This window comes from Melitaea cinxia, chromosome Z (assembly GCF_905220565.1).
Source record: "Melitaea cinxia chromosome Z, ilMelCinx1.1, whole genome shotgun sequence".
In the NCBI taxonomy this organism is placed as follows: Eukaryota; Metazoa; Arthropoda; class Insecta; order Lepidoptera; family Nymphalidae; genus Melitaea; species Melitaea cinxia.
This window is the reverse complement of record NC_059424.1, coordinates 18,206,833-18,229,852: the sequence shown is the minus strand read 5'-3', so window position 1 is coordinate 18,229,852 and position 23,020 is coordinate 18,206,833. Positions and strand designations below refer to the sequence as shown.

At 30.7% G+C, this 23,020-nt stretch overlaps 1 protein-coding gene across 1 annotated transcript in view; it reads left to right on the top strand.

The window, feature by feature from the left end:
• Positions 1-18,155: 18,155 nt before the first annotated feature.
• LOC123668893 (glutamate receptor 1-like) overlaps positions 18,156-23,020 on the top strand; it is a 124,183-nt gene continuing 119,318 nt past the window's right edge. The window contains exons 1-2 of the mRNA XM_045602585.1: positions 18,156-18,159; positions 19,646-19,798. Coding sequence (XP_045458541.1) covers positions 18,156-18,159; positions 19,646-19,798 — 157 coding nt within the window. The remainder of the gene's footprint in view (positions 18,160-19,645; positions 19,799-23,020) is intronic.

The window sequence follows — 23,020 nt, the reverse complement described above, 5'->3', positions numbered from 1 at the left end:
TGTAATAATATGAAATATGCATAGTTCAAACGATTGCCCATATGAATGCCGTGAAGTCTCAATTTGGATACTGCTGTGAAAATATTATTACAAAAGTTACTTTTGTGTAAACGTAATAAAAAGTATCGTAATATTGAACTATACCTTATTCCTTTTCATTTCACAGTATATTTATCTTTTAAATTTCATTATTTTGTTTTTTTTTTGTTTTTTTTTTTTGTATATTTTGTTTCAGACAGTATAAAAAAAATGCCAAATAAAAATAGTAGTAAGCACAAGATAAATGTACAAATAAAATTAAATTCACGAAGACAATTTGACGATCGTACGACTAAATCTATGATAATTTTATCAATAAATATACAGAACTATTGATATAATGAGAAGTTATACTATGTCATTGTATTGACCGCACTCTTCATTTATATTTGCTGCTGTTAAAAAAATACAGTCTAAAAGTATTTTTCAAGGTAGGACAAGTTTAATTAAGATTTAGAGTCCTTTGGTAAAACGTGGTACCATGATTTATGATCTGGACGGATGGATTTGCCTGAAAAATGTTCCTTTTCATTTTTTTTTCGTGGCGATTACGATGGTATTAACCCTTAATTACTCGCATAAAGAAAATTACATTACTGCTCGCATGGGGTCACGGATGACCCCAAATAGTATGAATAGTTTTTAATATATTTTGAAATATATAAGTAAATGTAACTATGTTATTATTTAAGTGATTTGTTAATTTTATAATATCTATAAGTAATAACATGAATTACTAACTAATTATACAAAAACAAGTTAAACGAAAATTATTATCAATAATCAACAATTTGTACTTAGGTATACTGAGATCATAGTAAATACTTGTATTTTTAGGAACTCTCCGAATCACTCTCGTTACACTGTTGACAGTATATGTCAGAATGATCATAGCAAACAAATCTTGTACATTTCTAGCATTTTGTTGGTACTTTGCGATCGCGTTTCCTCGGGCAGCCGTTGCAACGTCCACGTTTTGCAGTGGTTGGCGGGACGCGCTTTTCCAACTCATGCACTCCCATCAGACGTTTTTTTACCTTGTTAGGAGTTACTCTGGCTTCAAGTCATCGTTTTTGGTTATTATGAATAAGTTCAACAGACAATTGCCGTAAGAAATTACGCCTCGTGTGAGTACGTGATTTTTCGGTATTTACTCGATGTATAATGAGTGCATTTATGCCTGAAACATTTACCAGGTGGAAGGAAATGGCTAACGGCCACCGTTTGGTTCACCTCTATACGTTGAATGTACCACACAAGTGATTATTGGTATCCATTCCTACATTAATGCTGTTTTAAAATGTTATTATTTCAGGTTTCTGCTTGTCACTTGAGGCTGGGCCGATATGAGTTACATGATGCATAAAAGATAACAACACAACAGCTTTATTTGGTTTTTGAAAATAAGAAACCTGACCCTCCAACTTCTTCATCGTCAGAACCTCCTTCATCCTCTACCAACCATTGCGCAATTTCCTGTTCTCTCCTATCCATGACTAACTCTGACAAAAAGACAAAACTCGTAGTAAAACGGAATTTTTTGATAATTTCATTGTATAAAGATATAAAAAACATATTTAACACATACAACAATAACAAACATTTATTCACTGAACATATAATAATACAAATATAATGCATTATTCACAAAAAAATACATAAAATAAAAAACTTACCTCTTCCAAAAAAGTTACGTAATTACTCGCACGGGGTCACCACTGAAGAGTGCAGCGACGCATCCTTCCACTCCTGTGACTTGGTTGCTGGTAAAATACAAACTTAGACGCGCGTTATGAAGCTAGCGAGGGCGCGGGGGAAATCGGGCCGAGCCAAGTGCTTCATTTTTTAATCCGAAAATGCTTTGACCCCATGCGAGTAATTAAGGGTTAAAATACGTATTCACGGCTGCTTGTTTTTGTTTTCACAACCACAGTTATACTTAGATAGGCTTTTAGTTAATGTAACAGAATATTACATTAAAAATTATAAATTTTTCTAAAGTATATTAAATAAATTTAGACTAATATGGAGACTAAAAGAAGTTTTTTTCTAAAAAGGTTTTATTTTGTTTACTTTTGATTCTTGATTTTTTTTTGCTACCTACAATCACAATCCACGACATATTTCCCGTATTAAGAAAGGATAATTTTCAATTCTAAAACCATTACGAAAATATTCTAATGTAATTATTAGAATAAGAAAGTCAGTTGAGTAATGTCATGAATTTGTAAAGGAAAGTAAATAAAAACAACAAATTCAGATACGAATAAAAAAAAGAAAACCTTTGTAGCATTTTCTCTTATTTTGTATCAGTTACTGACTGGAAGGGTGGAATATCATTTACCGTACAATACTAGCGCATTTTCCATTAAAGCAGGGTGGATTGTAACGTTAAAAATGATTGATTAAACTCTTAAGCGTAATAGAATGTGTCTAAAAATGTTTACAGAACGACGTATATGTTATACGCGATCGATTTGTGTGGTATTGTGGACATAATGAAAATTTTCTGACACATTTTTCTCTTATTATTTGATAAAAATAATAATCATAACCGATTATAGAATTGGTACCATAAAATTTTAATTAATTCTAATATTACAACTCTTTAGTTATTTTTTTTGGTCACACCACAATTGTTTAATTTCAAATTAAATGAAAATATATAAATACTAAAAACCGTGCAGAAGTAAAATTTCTCTTTTTCAAATTTGATTAAAAAGGCCCTTAGGGAAAACCACAAAAAGCGTGGATTATCGCAGATACCTTAAAGGCCATCTTAACCTAAATATTTTAATTTAATATTTAAAAAATTTACACTCCCTAAAACAAGATAAGCATTAAAAATAATATTTGACAATTCTAAAGAAACGAATTCAAAACTTCTTGGTTCTAAAAGACTCGTGTTGTTTTTTTCTTTCGCAAACATATTATGTATTACGGTAAACAGGAGCAATTTTTATAGTAACATACGATCTTTTATCTAAGTATCGTATGTTTCTTTTGGCAAAGAATAATGTGAAATAATTAAATTCGTTTGGGCGTATTTTTTAAATATAAAAAAAAAGTACTTTTACGCTTTCATCGTGTGACCATATTTATTGCCATACAACAAGATATATAATTAAATCACGATAATAAAATTCTAGTACCCTCTCATCAGATTTAAACAACAAGACACAAATAATACACTACTAAGCACCATCTACTTCGCCAAACTATTGAAAAATAAATATATCAAATGATAAAATAAATATAAGTGGGTGGTACATTGAAAAAAAGTAACGCTATAATTACTTTTGTTTTGACTGTCATGTGCTATGTGGTTACGGGTGAAAAGAATATAGCCACCGAGGGGGTGTGTTCCCGTGGGTGTCGTAAGAGGCGACTAAGAGATTACACAGTTCCACTACCACCTTGGAACTTAAAAAGCAAACCGATGGCGGGATAACTATTTAACTGTTGGTTTTGAAATATACAATCTAAAGACGGATAGCAGCGTCTTCGGTGTGACAAAACCAGCCCTGCGGTCACCAACCTGCCCCCAACACACATGAGTTCACGCCAATTTGGCGCAAACTTGTGGAGGCCTATGTCCAGCACTGGACTGCGATAGGCTGAAGTGATGACTGTCTTAATCCTGCACTGGAAATTGAATTTAACTTAACATTTTCCCATTAGTATAAAAAAAAAACAATTAGGTACACCAAAGTATCACTAACACAAAAAATACAAACGACAGGGTAATTCTCCACATGCAACATTATAATTAATATTTGCAATATATAAAATCATAATGTGGGTAATCAATGAAATGCAACAAATTTTCCTTTGCTCATTGTCTGTATCTGCGCTAGACGATCTAAATTTACGACTAATAGTTCAATTACATGAAATAATTTATATTTAATAACATTATACAAATTGGTTAAAATTCAAAAACTACTACGATAATGAATTTATAATACGTATTTTAATTGGGGATATTAATATTCTTAAAAAAAGATCCAATGTAAAAAATGCACTAGCTTCTCATTCTTTAAAATACTGTAATATCCTAAAGATTACGAATGATGAGTAAAAGTCTCTTTTTTACGAGTAAGTATTAAATCAGAGAGAAAGCGAAGTTCAAACCACGACGCTGTCCTACTGAATCTTTGTACACGTCTAAGAATACTTACGTTCACATGCGGTTAGCCTACATCGAAAAATATAGCGCATATTAATTATGTTCACTTGCAAACGAAAACAGTTGATATCAATTTACATAGCCACGTCGAAAAAAATAAAATATGTAATGTTGTAGTTCAAATTTGAATGTAACATGACAAGTACCAGTAAAAACAGAATCATCAAAATCTGTACACCCAGTAAAATTTTATGAGATAATAAAAAATACAGTCGAATTGGAAATAGCCTCGTTTTTTGAAGTCGGTTGAAAATTCAGCAGTGCTAATAGAGCCAAAACGTGTAAACATTTTAAACATATTGGATAAACTAGGTAAAGCTTTTCGACATTGACAGCCAATTACAAAAGTGTTGACAAATAAACGCAACAAACGTAAAATCGTTTCGTGTACAAAAACAATACTTTTTTTTCATCTTTATAAATATTAGAGAACTTACCCGAAAATGAATATTTCATGTATTTTTTTTTTTAATTTAGATTTTATTGTAATTAAAGGACGGAAACAATTAATGTCATCACGTATATCTCCGTATTAGTGTATTGTACATAAATGACATAAAAATATATTGACACATAATATGTGTGCGACACAACTATGAACCTCTAACTCGCTGCAAACTTATTCGTGTAATATTGATTATATTATAAAATTGGACACACCCTTCAACGGTCACTTGAGGGCTTTGTCATCATTGTTTTCGTAATAACAAACTTTGATAGTGGTTTAACAACATAAGCACTTAGTAAGGCTTTATACTGACAAATAATCGGGTAATCGGCTCTTACTTAACCTCTATGCTATTAAATTTTTCTATGCTGAGTCGCAAGTTAATATAAATAAATGTATATACCTAATGGAAAATTTTCACAAAATTTGTAATAGAATTATGGATTGTTTAGATACTACTGTATATTACCATTGTAATAATAGTAAACTAAATTACTTTCTCACCACGAAATTATGTGACCAAAACAAAGATTTATTTCACTACATATAAACGACTTCATTTTCAAGGTAACACCAAAATCACTCTTATATAACAGAGATCTCCTATTTTGCTAGCTTAACTCAAATCTCAGAGCGAGCTTCCTGTGACGCCACGATGACGCCACACTGACATACGAACCACATTTATTTACAAGACGCAAATTAATAGCAAGCCATTCCGCGCATACATTCAAGACGGTTCGCCATAAACAGGAGATAGTATAGTTTTTCAAAGTGAATAAATATTGCTAATATACTGTTAGGTAATAAGACTTCATAACTATTTAGTTTCGTATTATCTTCAATAATAATCTGCGAAAATTGTTTAGTTTAAATTTTTTTATAGGTTTAAAGATTAGTACATTTCATACCGTTTATTTAGATTTGAATTGTGTGGTAAAATTTATCTCAAAAGAGTAATTTCTGAGGTTTCAGGTCTTCTTCTCCTCCTTGCCATAGAGTTGCAACTTCGTAATCCCTTTTTCGTAATGAACTTTAATCGAATTATACCTTTAACTATTCCTCTTCTTAATAACTGTTATATATTTGTTTACAACGATATTTGTTAAGCCACTTTTTATTCATTTCGAATACATCCTTGTCTTTTTACACTCTGTAGCATCGTACAGTAAGTATTTTAAGAAAATAGTTAGCCCAAGTCTTATTCGTCTTTCGTTTGAGATGTTAAAATCTTTTTGTATGAAAAAAAAAAAAACAACCCGGAATTCAGTAAAATATTAAAATAGATTTTATAGCAAATCATCACATTTTTAATCGAAATTACAAACTTAAAAGACAATACAGATTATTACACTCGTATAATCAAAACTTTCAAACACTAAGGTACCTCATATGCGCGAAAGAGAGGCGATAAAAGTTGTGGGCGTGACTTAAGCTTCTGGCGCCTTAGGCTTATGCTAGCTTTATTTCTTATGAATACGTTATTGCTTATAAATGCGTTCTTCATTGATCTTTCTAGGGTTATTGAATACTAACTATACTTAGTATGCGACTTGCTAGTTTGGGTTTATGGCAATGATTTTTTTTTTTTTAGTTTCATCATTTTCACTGTAAGTCTTTACGTAATAACACCTAACGGGCCTTCACTAATAACTGTATGTCTAATATTTTCTCTAATGCACATGAAACTACTGTGTTCATATTTTACTCTAGAAAACTGTAGTGTGTGTCTTTAGTAATAAAATTTAATGAGTCTTTACTAATAAACGAGTACTGAGTTAGGACAATTTGTGAATTTCCCTCAGCTGGGCAGAGAAGCCATTACCTTCAAGCAGAAGGTTGAAAGCTGCCAACACTGCTCTATTGTAATTAATCAATAAATAACTACATATAAACCTCTTTCCAAAACGTACCTTTTTTATCACTCTCGTATCGTCATCGCTTTCCTCATGTACATGAATGTTAATTTTAAACAAACAATTTTGTCAAAAATATAAATAAGAATCAAACCCTTTGTCGGGAATGATTTTCTTCGTCTACAAATAAAATACCTAAACAACTCCATTCGAAAGAGTATCTTTTACAAATAAAAAAGGAAATATAAAGCATCGGGTAGCAGTAGTTACGCTCGGTACCCAGTGTCTTTGTTAAGAAAATGTCGATCGTCTCTGCGGCCAGTACGCTTGTTATTCAAGGCTGACTTATCAGTTTCCTCAACATTAGCTGTTCACGGAGCGCAGAACAGCTATGCAAGTTACAAATTCAATTTCAAACTGCCAAGTTTCGAATGTGATTGGACACTCCGATAAACTATTCGGCGCAGATATAAACATATTTCGTCTCATATAATTTTCACATTATAATTCAATTTGAAAGATATGTTCTTGTATATTCAAACTGAGGACAACACTCGTCAATCTTAACCGAAAGACTACGCTTTTAATTTGTTTTTTTAATTAAATACGTACTTCCTTAAGCACATTAGTATTACTTTATTTTCCAGTACTTACTTTATTTACCAGTACTTAATTTAAATACGATTGATTAACACTACACACTACTACACACTACGTAAACTAATCTTACCATTAAAAAAAACTTCAATTATTTTATGTTACAAAAATGAAGTTTTTACTATAATTGACAATATAGACAAGAATTTTTCGAAATTAAAACAAATATATTTAAAAAAATAAGACTACGAAATTCAATACCTTAAAACGATTTACTTAAATAATGTTTCGGCTAACAGAAGCGCCCAAATGTCAAGTTGTCCTTTTATAAGTATAAGCTGATGCTTAGGTATTTTCTCTGCCTCCTCTTAACATTCCCATGGGAGTCGAGCGAGAATTCAAAAGATTTTATCGCTACAAGTATGTACACATACACTAATCCCTTGTCTTGAGATTAAGTAAATGGAAATATTTGACGTCTGCAGCTCGCTTCTTCAATATTTATACTCGGCTAAATAGGTACATAATCATAAAATGAATCCCAAAAAGAACTCTTACAACTGCTCTTAAAAATACTACTGTGAAATTATAAGTATGTTAAAGATGTCAAATACCATTTAAAATGCTGTGTAATTTTATTATAATGAATCTAATAACAAAATTATGAATGTTTACCTTTTGCATTCCGAACATCTTGGAAAGCTAAAGCTTCTAACTGTGACGGTTAAATATTTCACCTTACATAAACATAATAAAAAAAATTAGAGTAAAATCTATAACTTTATTAACATACATTTAAACTGATGAAACTGATTCATCGAGCAAACGAATTGCAAATTTTAACGCGACGATTTTCAAACATATACGCTACAGCTCGAAAGTCATTACCCTAACTTTAGCGGCCAGTCGGGTAAAACAACAATATATCACGAAGGAGACGAACCAATAAGCCGCACGGGCTGTTACAAGTCACGTGTTCAGTTATTTTGATTTACTTCACTTATAAATTTACAATATTGATACTTTACAAGATTTTGTTTGAAGTTGATACTTGGACTGTGGATAAAATAATGTGTGTTATGATAGCGCTATTTTTCATATAACCCTTATTTATTAATGCACTAACCGATTTACATTATAAGACAACAAAAACAAATAAAATTATGACTACAATAATACTCATGACTCAAGAGCAACAATATTCATAATAATAACAACAGCTTAATGATTACTATTGATAAACGTAACAAATCAATGTAGCCAATTAATATAAACTATACATCATTAAATGTCTTGTCTAATTATATTAACTAAAATTTAATTCGACTTTTTTAGCATCACTATTACGAGGAAAAGATGTTAAAAAAACGGTACAAGTATGGATTGAATGAATTTAAGAGAGATGAAGAATATTTGCGCTATTTGGAAAACTCTATAAAGTTCTCTCTGTCACTAGAAGAGTTAATTGATAAAAATATTATCAACCCATCTTTCCTAAAAACCTAAAAATAAACAATAATTAAAATATTCGAAAAACCTATTATTATTTTTAATTAAAAGAAACGAATGCAGAGCATCACGTGACATTTGAAGACAGACGAAGATTACGAATAAAGTAACCCAGAACATTAGAGGCATCTGTCGTCTCGGACGTGAAAAATAAGGAAACTTTCCGACCCATTCACGTTACAATAAAATGTGGAGACAACTGCGCATAAGAATAGCCCGTATTTGTGGGCAATGTAAAATTCACCCAAGATTTTTAATTTCGGCAATATTCTTTTTAAAATCTTTTATTTAACTTGTAATTTAATTAAGTATGTATATATTAAGGTGGAATATTGCAACTCATTTTTTGAGCATATATCTTTAACCGATTAAGCTGAAATTTTGTATTCATATTTAGTTTGGATGGCGATGGATGTTTAGCTATATGACGTCATTTCAAATCCAACATGGCGTCCACATCCAAGATGGTGGACTAGCTATTTTTAATGTAATCCTACAATACGGGTATCGGGGCTTGCTGAGAATAGTTTGAAACATGAAATGACATTACTTTAAATCCAAAATGACGGACTTCTAAATATGGCTAGTTATTTTGAATGTACTTTTACAATATGAAACCAAATTAAAGGGATTGCATAGATTAACTCGAAAAACAAAGTTTCGTTATTCTTAATTCAATATGGTCGACTTTTAATGAAGACGAACTAACTTTTTATGCTTTTCTATAATATGGGTATCAAATGAAAGAGCTTGCTGAGAGTAATGGTAGTATAGTAATAATAATATGGCAGAGTTCTAAAGATGGCGTACTAAGTTTTTATACTTTCCTTCATCATGTGTATCAAATGAAAGGATTGACTGAAAACACCTGTTTGAGAAACATGTCCAGTGATAACTAAAAAGTATCAAATAAATTGTATAATGACGTTATATGTTTGATAGTAAAAGTTTTTAAAGAAAATTTATTTTATACTTTTTAGCACATTTAAAATAAAAAGTGAGGTAGGGCACAGCAGGAATTTCCTGCTCAAAATATGGAGCAGCCCGACTGGGGTAGTACCGCGACCTTACAGAAGATCACAGCAAAATAATACTGTTTTCAAGCAGTATTGTGTTCCTGTTGGTGAGTAAGGTGACCAGAGCTCCTGGGGGGATTGGGGATTGGGTCGGCAACGCGCTTGCGATGCTTCTGGTGTTGCAGGCGTCTATAAGCTACGGTAATCGCTTACCATCAGGTGAGCCGTACGCTTGTTTGCCGACATAGTGACATTAAAAAAAAAAAAAGTTTTTATAAAAAAGTTTTTTTTTTAATTTTTTTATAATCTTTTTATATTGTTAAGGTATTTTGTATAAAAGTAGATACAAAGTAAAATATTATATTTGTATAATGTACAAAAGAATTTATAGTTTTCATATTGCATATACAGACAGTATTGTAAGTCCGTTTTTGTGTTATTATAAAATTATAGTACATTATTCTTTGTAAACACACCTATAGTCACTAATTAAAATACCCCATCAATCACTTTGACTCAATTGTTTCTTTTGCATTGTGTAAAGTTCAACTGATGTTAAAGTTATAGAATATTCAATATCATCTAAATATTTGACTGTTTGACTCATCTTCATTCAGTTTTTTATGTAAACATTCATTGGTTTCCCTTTTTCTTTGTTTGATACTCACGAATTCGATATTCCGTCCCACCTAATATTCCTTAACTTTATACGAAGGTAAAAAATCGTCCCGATGTCATTATATCCCATGCAAATACTTAAGGAAATTCATAACATAAATGTCTATTGAAGCGATTTACTTAATATCTTTTGGTAGATGTAATTAAATGCTTTAAGACTTTATGCTTAAAAATATCATAAAATAAATGTAAGAAATTTTAAGAAATTATTCAACAATAAAATCAATTTTAAAACTTATAACAACAAACAGAGAATATTGTACAGAAAATTTTTGGAACTTTATAATATTCATAAGTTTACGGATGACTAGCAGTAATAACATTACTAGTACATAACTGTGCGATAAAAACAGTACATATGTAGCAAAAAAATATTATCTATATAGAAAAGTAATCATTAAATTCATGTCACGGCTTACTAGAATGGAATAATTGGGTACAACTGTGAAATATTTCTAACCAACTTACAAATAATTGTGTTTGCTCGCAATCGAAAAAAAACCGACTTCAATTACATCGACGACTATACAACGTAGATCGACGAAAAAATAGCCAAGTAACTACGCGATATCAAAGATTACTCAAAAAGTAGTTATCAGATCTCGATAAAATTTATATGTGACCACGTGATAAGCATCAACTTTCGATTAAATTAAAAATTATCAAAATCGGTACACCCAGTAAATAGTAATTGCGGATTTTCGAGAGTTTCCCTCGATTTCTCTGGGATTCCATCATCAGATCCTGGTTTTCTTATCATGGTATAAAATAGGGATATCTACTTTCTAACAAAAAAAGAATTATCAAAATCGGTACATCCAGTAGAAAGTTATAGGGTATAATACAACCTAGGTCGACGAAAAAAGCATCAAGTAAAAACGAATTATTAGATATAACTCGAAAAGTAGTTGTTAGATCTCAAATAAATTTAAATGGGACCAATTAACACACACCACCTTTCGATTAAAAAAAATGTCGAAATCGGTCCACCCGGTCAAAAGTTCTGATGTAACATACATAAAAAAAAAGAATACCTCCTCCTTTTTTGGAAGTCGGTTTAAAAGGAGTTCTTAATTCGACTGTCCTTTTTTTTGAAGTGCAAACTTCTTTGGCGGACCGAACACACGTTTTTTCGTAGGTAAGTAATAGGTAAGTAGTAAGTTAAGCTGATATGTCACTCTCTGGGGTGAAAGGGTCGATCGGATGAACTCGGGATCGCCGACTGTACCCGAGCGAGTAAGATACAGTCAGCTGCTGTTCGCTGTTGTCGCTGTATTTAATATATATACAATGAAGTTTTCACTTCTGCCGTGCGGTCTTAAGCAAACACTCTATTTTGTATGTATGTTACGTCAGAACTTTTTACTGGGTGGACCGATTTCGATGATTATTTTTTTAATCAAAAGGCGATACGCGCCATGTAGTTTCATTTAAATTTAATTGAGATTTAACAAGTATTTTTCAAGTTATACCTAATAATGCGTTTTTGCTTGACTATTTTTTCGATCGATCGATCGATCTACGTTGTATTATACCACATAACTTTTCATTGAGTATACTGATTTTGATGATTCTTGTTTTAATCGAAATTTGATGCTTGTCTTCTAGTTTTATTATAATTTTATCGAGATCTAATGACTACTTTTATAACTGAAGTCGTATTTTTCGTTTGCGAGCAAACACAATTTCAGTAATAAATGAATAAATGATTTACGAATATGTGCATGAAATTCAACTGCCGTAATCACGGTCATTTCAAATAAACCAGCTGTCAGTGTCGACTCTTTCGAGCGTGGTGACGCGTTAAAAAGGTCTGCATTACAATAATACATATAAATAAATAAAATAAAAAATAAAATACATTGTTAATTAATTAGCCCGTTTTTAATGAAGGTACATTTCATCAAATACATTTTCGACCGTTCTGTCACATCTTTGAAATAATATTCTTTGAGTTTTAACGAGTTGTCGAATAAATTTGTCTTGTCTATTGTTTGAATAATAATCTGGGCAAAGTTGTGTTTGTTTTTAATAACATTTTATTGTTAGTTTTATGAGGCATATTGAGTAACTTTTTATTTACCAAGTATGAAGATTTTTTTTAATTACAATGTATTACTTAGTCTTACACTACTAGAATTAAAACATAACCATTAAGTTTATTATACATCTACATTCATACTTTAGTACACGAACGCTAATGTGACCCTTAAGATTTGTAATGTTTACATAAAATTTTTAGCTTATTCCTTTGAATTTATAAAAGCTTAGAGAACAATGGAGACATTTTTTTATTACACTTAGCTAAACACGTTTTAACAATTTCAAAGCATTCGCGTATTTTTATAATAATAAGCTGAGACAGTTAATTTTACTTATAATATCACGTTTGTGGAAAACCGTACATTTGCGGTTGCTGTCGCATTAGCGTGCTTTAATATCTAATTCACATATAAAAAATTAAAATAAGCTACCAGTACGTGTGAGTCAAACTCACACATAAACAAATTCTGTGTTCCTATTCTTTTTTTTTTAATTTATTTATTTTAAGTCGCTTTTTAACAACTAAGGTCATTAGCGACTACAATAGTAACATTTATATAGTCTTGTACATATTTATCTTTTTTAAAAAGTTAACTGTCTGTATAAGGCCATTTTCAGTTAAACAATCTTTTAAGTTATTAGGTAGGTTACATGTTGATTTATCTCTATTATAGGCCTGACAATCTACTAGAATATGTTTTACTGTTAGATCCATCCCGCATTTACATTTTGGTTTACTAATCTTTTTCATAATGTATACATGGGTCATGTTTGTGTGACCAATACGGAGCCTAGTAATAATGGTTTGATCTTTCCTATTATTAAACGATGAAGAAAACTTATCAAAAATAGAATTTCTGATCTCATATAATTTACTTGTATTGTTATTCTTCCAAAGTGTATCCCATAAAGTTTTTATTTTATATTTAATATGGTTCTTGAAATCAGTCGCGTTTGCCTTAATAGAAAAATCTATTGAGTTCAAGTTTGCTGCTTTTTTAGCTTCTAAATCGGCTTTTTCGTTACCTATAATACCTATATGACTAGGGATCCAGATTATTTCAAATATATATTTATTGTTAATTAAATTTGCCATTACTTCTTTAATTTCTAATATAAGTGGTTCTTTATTGTTATTGTTTTGTAATGCTTGTAAACATGATTTTGAATCAGAAAAAACTATGAATCTATCTAAATTACTATTATATTGTATTATTTCTAAAGCTTTGAGAATAGCAATAGCTTCACAACTGAAAATCTTGTGGAAATCTAAAAGTTTGTAAAGCAAGGTATTATTGTGAGAGACTACGGCACATCCTGATTTGTTATTTATCACCGAACCATCTGTATAAAACTGCTTGCTTTCCTTATTTTTATAGATAATTTAATGTTCCTATTCTATTGTGTGGCTACGGTAGTAAAGAATATAGCCACCCCCTCTCTTCCCGTGGGTGTCGTAAGAGCCGACTAAGGGATAACACAGTTCCACTACCACCTTGGAACTTACAAAGCCGACCGATGGCGGATAACCATCCAATTGCTGGCTTTGAAATACACAGACCGAAGACGGGCAGCAGCATTTTCGGTGCGACAAAGCCAGCCCTGCGGTAACCAACCCGCCTGCCCAGCGTGGTGACTATGGGCAAAACACACGAGTTCGCGCCATTTTTGGCGTGAACATATGGAGGCCTATGTCCAGCAGTGGACTGTGATCGGCTGAAATGATGATGATGATGATGAATGATGAATTGTGTTCCAAACACTATCCTCGTGTGTATAGGTATTTCTGTGTGACTGTGTAATATTTCGGCCCGTTGGACCGACGATCTACGTAAGATTGCCGGTGTAGGCTGGATGAGGATTGCGGAAGACCGGGATGTCTGGCGCGAACTTGGGGAGGCCTATGTCCAGCAGTGGACTGCGATAGGCTGAAGTGTGTAATACACGTCGAAAACACACCTCATTTGTATAGGAATACCTCTTTAATTTAATTTGTTTGTTGGTATATAAGCTATCATAATAGGTACACATTTTTTAAAAGTTTCTGGTATATACCTATTACGCTTCAATAGATTCACCATTGCGACTGGATCTCTTGACTGTTGGACGTAATAGGATTCTGTGTACACTACCTTTTGGTATTTGTAATATTACAGACAAAACCTAAACGTTGGGATACCTCGCTATGCTTCTTTAAGGTTTATTTTTAATAACAGGACTAAATTCTGCGTAATTCTTAACCGACTTCAAGATAGGAAGATCATTAACTACAAATGAACTTTTAAAAAACTTGACAGGCAATAATTTTGTCTGCGTGTTTATATAATATACACTATTTTGTTTTGAAATTATAAACTTTTTATTATTATTTGTTTTGAAATTATTACACTATTACTATTTTTAAATTAGCAGTTTCTAAGCAGATTTTTCTAACATATTTTTTGCAGTAACTGACCAACGTGCCACATAAAACAGTACTCATGGAGGTTTAATTTTTTCGAAATTATTTTATCAGACATAATTTAAAAAATCATTACACTTTATTTCGCTTCAACCTGTAATATCCCACTACTAGGCCATAGACATAGGCCTCTTTCCCCGTACAGGAGAAGGATCAGAGCTTAATCCACCACGCTGCTCCAATGCGGGTTGGCGGGTTGAACACTTTAGTTAATAATTTAACATTATTTAAGTTTTTTTTTTTTAGTAGCGATAAAAAGGGACGATAACAACCAGACATTGTTATTGATTGTTTTATTCATTTTACTTATACTTAAAGTTTTTCACTATATTTTAAAAGCCATGAGCCATTTATTTTCAGTTTTTCAGGTGAAACGTATATTATCTACTGTTATTTGTCTGTCTGATATGTCGTCCGAAATTAAATTCTTTCAATAATTATATTGTGACAGGGGTAAAGGCTTTTAATTTATTTTTCAATTTTTATATTTGATTCTCTTATATATTTTTCTCTTAAAATTTATCGAAAATAAAGATCAAAAATTACAAAAATCGCAAAGTTTTGTTTCAAAGACGAACTTAGGGTCAAGTAAATATCGTAGTTCCAAACTGGTTACAAAAATAGTTTAACAATATTACAGATAATCAATTCAAACTTAGATACATCGTAGGGAAAGTAATATTAGAAAACAATGAAGCCCAAAAGGTCACCAATGTGGACATACAATAAAACTATGTGTATCGTTTTTTTTTTTTTTTTTAGTTTGTTAAAGCCTCTTGGTTTTTAAAGTCTCGTTGAAATCTCGTTGAGGCTAGAAATCGCAAAGGCCTACATCTAAGCCTACATAAGTCTGTCATGGTTGTTACTGTATTATCTTATTAGTTTGGGTACAAAATATGAATATTACGTAAACCGTTACTTAAGTTTGACGTTGAAAAATTATGAAAAGTGACGCGAAGTGATGCGATTCAATACGATTGCTTTACGTGACAAGAATTAACGTGACATCGTAGAATATTACAGGTACAACGACTTCTTGATATTGTCACGTAGCGTTGTCTCGATTGTCGAGCAGAAGAAAGGACAAGTCTAATTCAAGAAAGTCGGTTTGTGATATTCTTACACAATTTCTGGTTATAAGCATATACACGTAACAAATAGCGATGTTTTTTTTAATCATCTTCTTATTCTGTTTACAATTTTATACCAATCACTTGTATGGAACTTTGAAACACAACATTTTTTTTATTATTACAATATACAACATTCACTGGCTCCAAATTGCCCATGACTTTTGTTGAAACGTCATGCATTATGTTTATCATACAGGCGATTTATTACATAACTGACTTTAGATCGGCAGTCCTATGTCTGCCTAGTAAAGCTAGGACGTGGCCCAACGTTTCATTTATATACGATATTATATCTGTTGCGTCTAGAGTACCTTACCCCTACGATTATCTTAAATCAGTCACTCAGTGCTTGAGGAACTTTCCCAAATATATTCTAAAATAAATATCATTACACATTAAATTATTATATTATATACTTTATTGCACTCAAAATACATATAGAAACACAAAACAATAGTAAGGTTTATGACAAAGGTGGACTTATCTCTGAAAGAGATTTCTTCCAGTCAACCTATGGTCATGAGTAAGTATTTCATATAGCGAGGCAAACAGTGCAAGAAATATTTATTACGAAGAAAAATAAAAAACGCTAAAAAACATAAGAAAATTAAATGAAATAAAATCTCATCCAAAAATATATTTTATTGCAAATATTATATTATTTGCGAATACGAATATTAATAAAATAAAAACAAAAGAGTTACCGCCGGTGACCCTAAAACGTAGTGTGGTCGAGATTTCCCTTTGCACGCCTTTTCGGGTCTGCCATATTAAATTTTCCGGAATTAAGATTTGTCTCATTAACCTACTGTTGAATTGGGTTTCTAGGTAAAGTAAAGCTGAATGTTTTTAAGATAACGCTACAAAATAAACACGTTATTTAGGTATTCATATTTCACTTTACTAAGAATTGAATTTTTGATTCTTTCGTTAATCTAGATATAAGAAATTGACACTAGGACTTATCACAAAATCTCGAAAACACTTGGATGCATAAAGATGAAATTTGGTAGATTTGGCATTAAAAAATGTAAGAACGCGCGGCATTTTTTTTTTATAAAATACTACATTTTTTATGTACAAGCTTGAAACTTGGTATTCATTGATCGATAATAGTTAGTAAAAGTCTACTAAGAACGAACTTTATGACAGAACTAAGTACTACAAACTAAAATTTAACTCAGTTGCTATTTAAAATTACTGATATACATATATAAATATAATCGTCATTTTAATAAAACAACATGTTTTTTGTCTACAAATATAGTATATCTCTAAAACATTTGAGAATACTAACGTCCCATGTATAACAGGCCCATGATCTACGTTATCCGGCCGATCAACAAAATAACTCGGCCTATCGTAAATATCGATAGCGTGTTAACCTTCGTATAGTCGCGCGGAAAACTTTTACATATATACTCGATCACGGTTTCTCAGACCGAGAATCGATATCGTCCTTGTTATCGTAATACTATAATTTTTAAGTATTATTAGTGTTAATTTTAAAGAAGAGGGTTATATAATTGAATAAAAAACAAAAAAGAACACCATATCTTTATTATTAGTAGGTGATTTTTTTTTAAATCTGTCACTTGAACATCATATTTTTAGGTAATCTAACTATAATAACGGAAATAATCTCATTCTTGTGTTTATTAAAAAAATAACTTAGAAATCTACTTGGCTGAAGAATAAAGAACAGTAAAAGTATGAATGGAAGTATTAAATATATGTATATTCCAAATGGATAGCAATCGATGTTGCATCTGCAAATTTGCAGTGTCCATACTTTCTGAAATCTGAATAAAAATTGTTCATAAATAATGCTAGTTATTATGTTTAATAAGTATTACATACCTCTAAAGTAAATTGATACATCTCATTAGTTATAGTTTTAAAATAATAAACAACTACCTTTCCTAAAAAAAACACCTCCATTCGTGTCGGTATTACAGACGGATAACGTTGGTAAAGAGACATACTTACACTTGATACCAGCGTTAGCACCACACAAATCAATTACATCAAATGAACAACTATTAAAAATCTCATCTTTCAATTTTAGTGATTGTAATTTTAAAAATCAAACGAATTATTGACTTGTCGGTCTGTAAGACCAATGCCCAAGCAAAGGAAGGTTAAGGACGCCTGATTAAAAACTATAAATCTTACAATAGAACCACATGGGTATGTATGTGAACAGAAACCGAGCTACATACGATTTCGATTGGTTAACTAATATTTGTATTTGCGTGTGCATTAAGCGGTAGACACTCAAACAGGTGTAAGTTCTATCTGATTGGTTAATGGAGTTATGCTAAATTACATTTTAAACCAATTTGCACTGGCTTTGCCACACAATGAACCTTGTTTTGAACATGCCGAGTTTTACAACAAGACGACATGCTAGAAGAATGCCGTTAACAAATTCACAAACAATCTTTTCTCCTAAACGCATAGTTTACACGTGACTCATTATTTCCGTGAAAGTAAAATATTTCATTATGCGCATTTTTTCAAAATTTGTATCTGTTTCATAAATCTGGACGTCGGCGTCGAATGAAAATAAACGGCACTAGAACCATTAAGTTATTAAACTCTTGCATTAGAGTCATACAAATTCTTATTTGCGATAAAAAAAAACCAGTAATAGTCTCATACGAAATACTATTTTTTTTATTTCAAGCCAAACCTCATACGCCACATAAATCCCACACAGACATGTACAGTAAATAATAAATTATGAATGCCGGTCGCACTCTACTCGTATTCATAACAATTTGACAGTCGAAGCCTTTATTTAATCAAGCGTTCATGCTTCACTGTTTTATTTTTTTTATTTTTTAATGTTATTTGTATATTAAATATACAATATTACGATATATATGGTATGTAATTTAGCTATCTTAGAAGACATGGTTTTCATGTCACGAATATTCTAAAAACTTTAAGAGATGGTTATAGGTTTTTTAATATAACTCGCACTAAACATAAATTCAAATCCCCAATAACAATATAACTATATAAGCGGGGCTTAAACCCCCAAATACCAAAAGTAACCACTACTACCACAGAAAACTGCTAATAAAATAAGCTATGAAAAAAAATACCCCACTGAGGTTTGCGCTCATATATCCAGGATTGACGCAACACTATGATCACGTACCTGTAATTGCCCTAATACCAAAGCCCCAGCTACACTGAAATATTTATATTAAAAAACCCTTGACATAAAGAACGGGTATGATATCACACCATCTTAAACCACTTCATTTCCGCTAACTTATTTACGATCAAAAGACTAAATTAACAAAAAATTAAAACATAAAATATAAACTAAAATACAAAAATTATTATTATTGTAATTATTTTTTTAATTATATGTAAAATATCTATAAATAAAAAAGATGCAATGAAAACAAAAGATGTCATGGACATCATTTATACAATCAACGAGATAAGAGAAATATAGCAGGCAGTATTAACCTTACAAAATAGTATAGTTAAAAATTCAGTTGTTTTATCAAATATTGTAGTTAGAAATCTGTAGTTGTTGTGTGTGTGACAGAGGAAAAACCTTCAATATTATGAATATTTTATCGTACGTTTATCCTTAAGGAGATATAATTGCGCTTTTAAAATTTCCTTCAAAGATTTTTTTTATTTGTTCAAGGCGTAGTCTTCGAACAACACTCTGAAGAAATTCAAGAGGCTTTCAAGTTCGCGATGGTACAATACAGCAACAATTTGAACCAAACTCGTCTAGATTTCCAACTGTTCGTCGACGTAATCAACACGGCAGACGCTTTCAAGCTATCCCGACTGAGTGAGTACATTTTTATACTTTCACACCTTATTTTCGTAAATATTCCACTGCTGCGTTTCTTTTATTCCTCTGAAGGAGAAACGACACGCGGTTGTACAATACTTTACTGCATATTAGAAAATACACAGATCCCACATCTGCTGACGTTAAAGCATTCTGTCAGAATTTTTATGATTGACTCGCAGTTTGCTGAAACGATGCTCTACACTTCCGTTGTCTGAGTGAAGCTGGGTATAATATATGATTACTTATAAATGTATTATTTATAAACATATGGATGTAGTTAAAAAAAAACATGTAAATCATCCGACTATAACATAAATTAAAGCCACTACTATCTTGGAAATGGTTAACTATGTAAATGTTTTAAAAAATTAAATTAAAATGGCATTCAAACTCAAAAGCATTCGAAAAGAATGATTCTAACACATTTTGTTATAGAATATATATAACAGAATTTTTTTTTTATTTAAAAAAGTTATTACCGTTTCTCCGTCTCGTTACCACTAATATACTTTGTGGTCGTAACAATTTATTTATTTCCATAACAAAATTAACATTATCTTTCTCTTTCAAAGTCGATGCAAATAACAATAATAACAACTGTCATAATTCACCCCCATGCTGTTACTAACAACGACAAGACATCGGAGAAGTTATGGAAACGCTTTGAATTATTCATTGGCGGCAATCCTACAACAGCTCATATGTTTATATGCAGGGGACATTATAATAAGAATATTTAAATATATTACGTGAAATACACAATATCGTTAGACATATTATAAATTATATTTCAAAAAAAATATAACGGTAACATCAGTTTCTTAAGCCTAAAGTTTTTATTAATAATTATGTTTGCTGGCAAACGAAAAAAAAAAACCGACTTCAATTATATCGACAAGTGATAAAACTTAGGTAGACGAAAAATTAGTCAAGTAAATACGCATTACTTTGACTTGTGACTTTAAACGTCACTAATCGCGGCGTTTCCGGACGATTCGATTTGCAATTTTTAATATATATTTTTTTATTGTTGTAAAGTCCAAAAGTATATTAATAAAAAGACTTATGAAGGATAAAGATAAAAATAAGTTAACTTTATTAATTAGTACTACACAAATATATATAACAAAAAATGTTGACGTCACACAACCTTACATTTTAATGAAAATAAATACTACAATTAATTTTATATATATATATAGTTGCTACTACGTGATCTGTGTGTGTTGTAAATATACTGCAGGGTCATATTCTGTTGTTATTATATATATATATAAATATATATATATATATGTAATATATATATATATATATATATATATATATATATATATATATATATATATATATATATATATATACATATATAGTTGCTACTAAGTGATCTGTGTGTGTTGTAAATATACTGCAGGGTCATATTCTGTTGTTATTTAATTGGTATGTGATAAATTATTAATTTCAGTCTATATATTATACTGATAATAATCTATTGTAAACTCTAATACCTAATTATCTGCAATCTATCCTACTAAAAAAGCGAAGTGTTTTGCTTTGTTTCGGGAATTCACTAAAATAACAGGATGAGGGCACCAAAATTATAAAATAACCTAGAAAATGTAATTATTATGCAACGTAGTTAATATTGAAATTAACTTTACTTTAAATACGTACAAAATTATCTCGATTTATAAATGTTACGCCAGAAAATGATAGTTTCAGACATTTTAAATATAACGATGGGATTAATAATAAACCTCAACCTGATTTATAACGAACTTTGTGAACAAAACTCGATTAAGGGCTGTTTAATGCAATTTCGGTTAGAAACTTTAAATTGTAATATTTAAATTTGCTTTCGGGTACACATTTTAACATTTTTTTTAATAAAAATTGTAATTTAATGATAAAAACAACAAATTTGTTAATAATTAATATAGCAGAAAAAATGTTTAAGATTTAATTTAAAATAAAATTGCGAATAGCTACAATTAAACGTAATACATGTGATGGTCGTTTTTATATTATTTATTTTATGTTTTTCAAATATTTAGAAATACACTAATTCAGCAGATAAATAATTAATCTTGAAAATAATTGATAAATAAATTTCAAGAACTCCTATTTTATCAAGGAAAAAGTACAGGTTAGCTCATTAATTAATCTGATTAAATATGATTATAATTTATAGCTTAAGAGCTAGTAACTAACATGCTTGGCGATGCTTATTTTGCGAACATCAAATAGCCCTCTCGCTAATCTAACATGCTGACGACCCTCTTCCCCGCAACGGGGCGCATAGTAATTTTCTTAAAGTGCAATCAATCAATATTTCTACATCATTGTAGGTTGTTTTCATGATAATTTAAGTACACTTACAATATGTATCAAGCGTAGTGATATGTATAATTAATGAATTAATTTTAGTTTCGTACAAAACTTGATCACTTTCGTGAAATACATGCTTTTCGACACACTAGCACGATACAATGTCAGAGAGATAGCATTAAGAGGAGACAGCGAAGAAAGCTGAACCGACTAAATTATACAAATATTCGTTTTTTATTCCAAATCGCATGGTTGTGCCGTTTACAGCAAAATCATTTGGATGCATTATGATGGATTGGATTGGATAGAATAGTGCAAATATATTTCTAAAACCGTTTTTCTGATTCTCTTATTTTCTCTTTAAATTTCTCTTGATTCTATTCTCCTCCCTAAAACTCATCGGATTTTGATGTTTTTTTATGGAGGATAATTGATATTTCTGCTGCAACGAACTATTAATATTATTAAAGGTCCTTTAAATCAAGGAAATGAGATGATAATGAGAAATTTGTAATAATTTGTAATATCAATAACCTCAACCTAGTATCGGAATGCCTGTTAACCAAGAATGTTTCCAACATCTAATGTTAATATTATCACTAACAAGTAATCACATAGCTGGGGAACGTGCAACGTAAAGAATTTTACAATAACGGTGTCAAAGGCGGCATAACAATAACTATTATTTATCTAGTGTCTTTGGTAAGTTGCTTGTAATTATCGCGTAATAATAATTCTTGGATCTTATATCTTTGAATATATAAGCCTATATTAACATAGATAACATTGGAAACTATCGGTATTAAGTGTATACCTGACGTGGTTCTAGTATATTTTCGTACGGAGCACAATGTTTGCTGAATTTGGATACATGTATTTCATTTTTAGCCT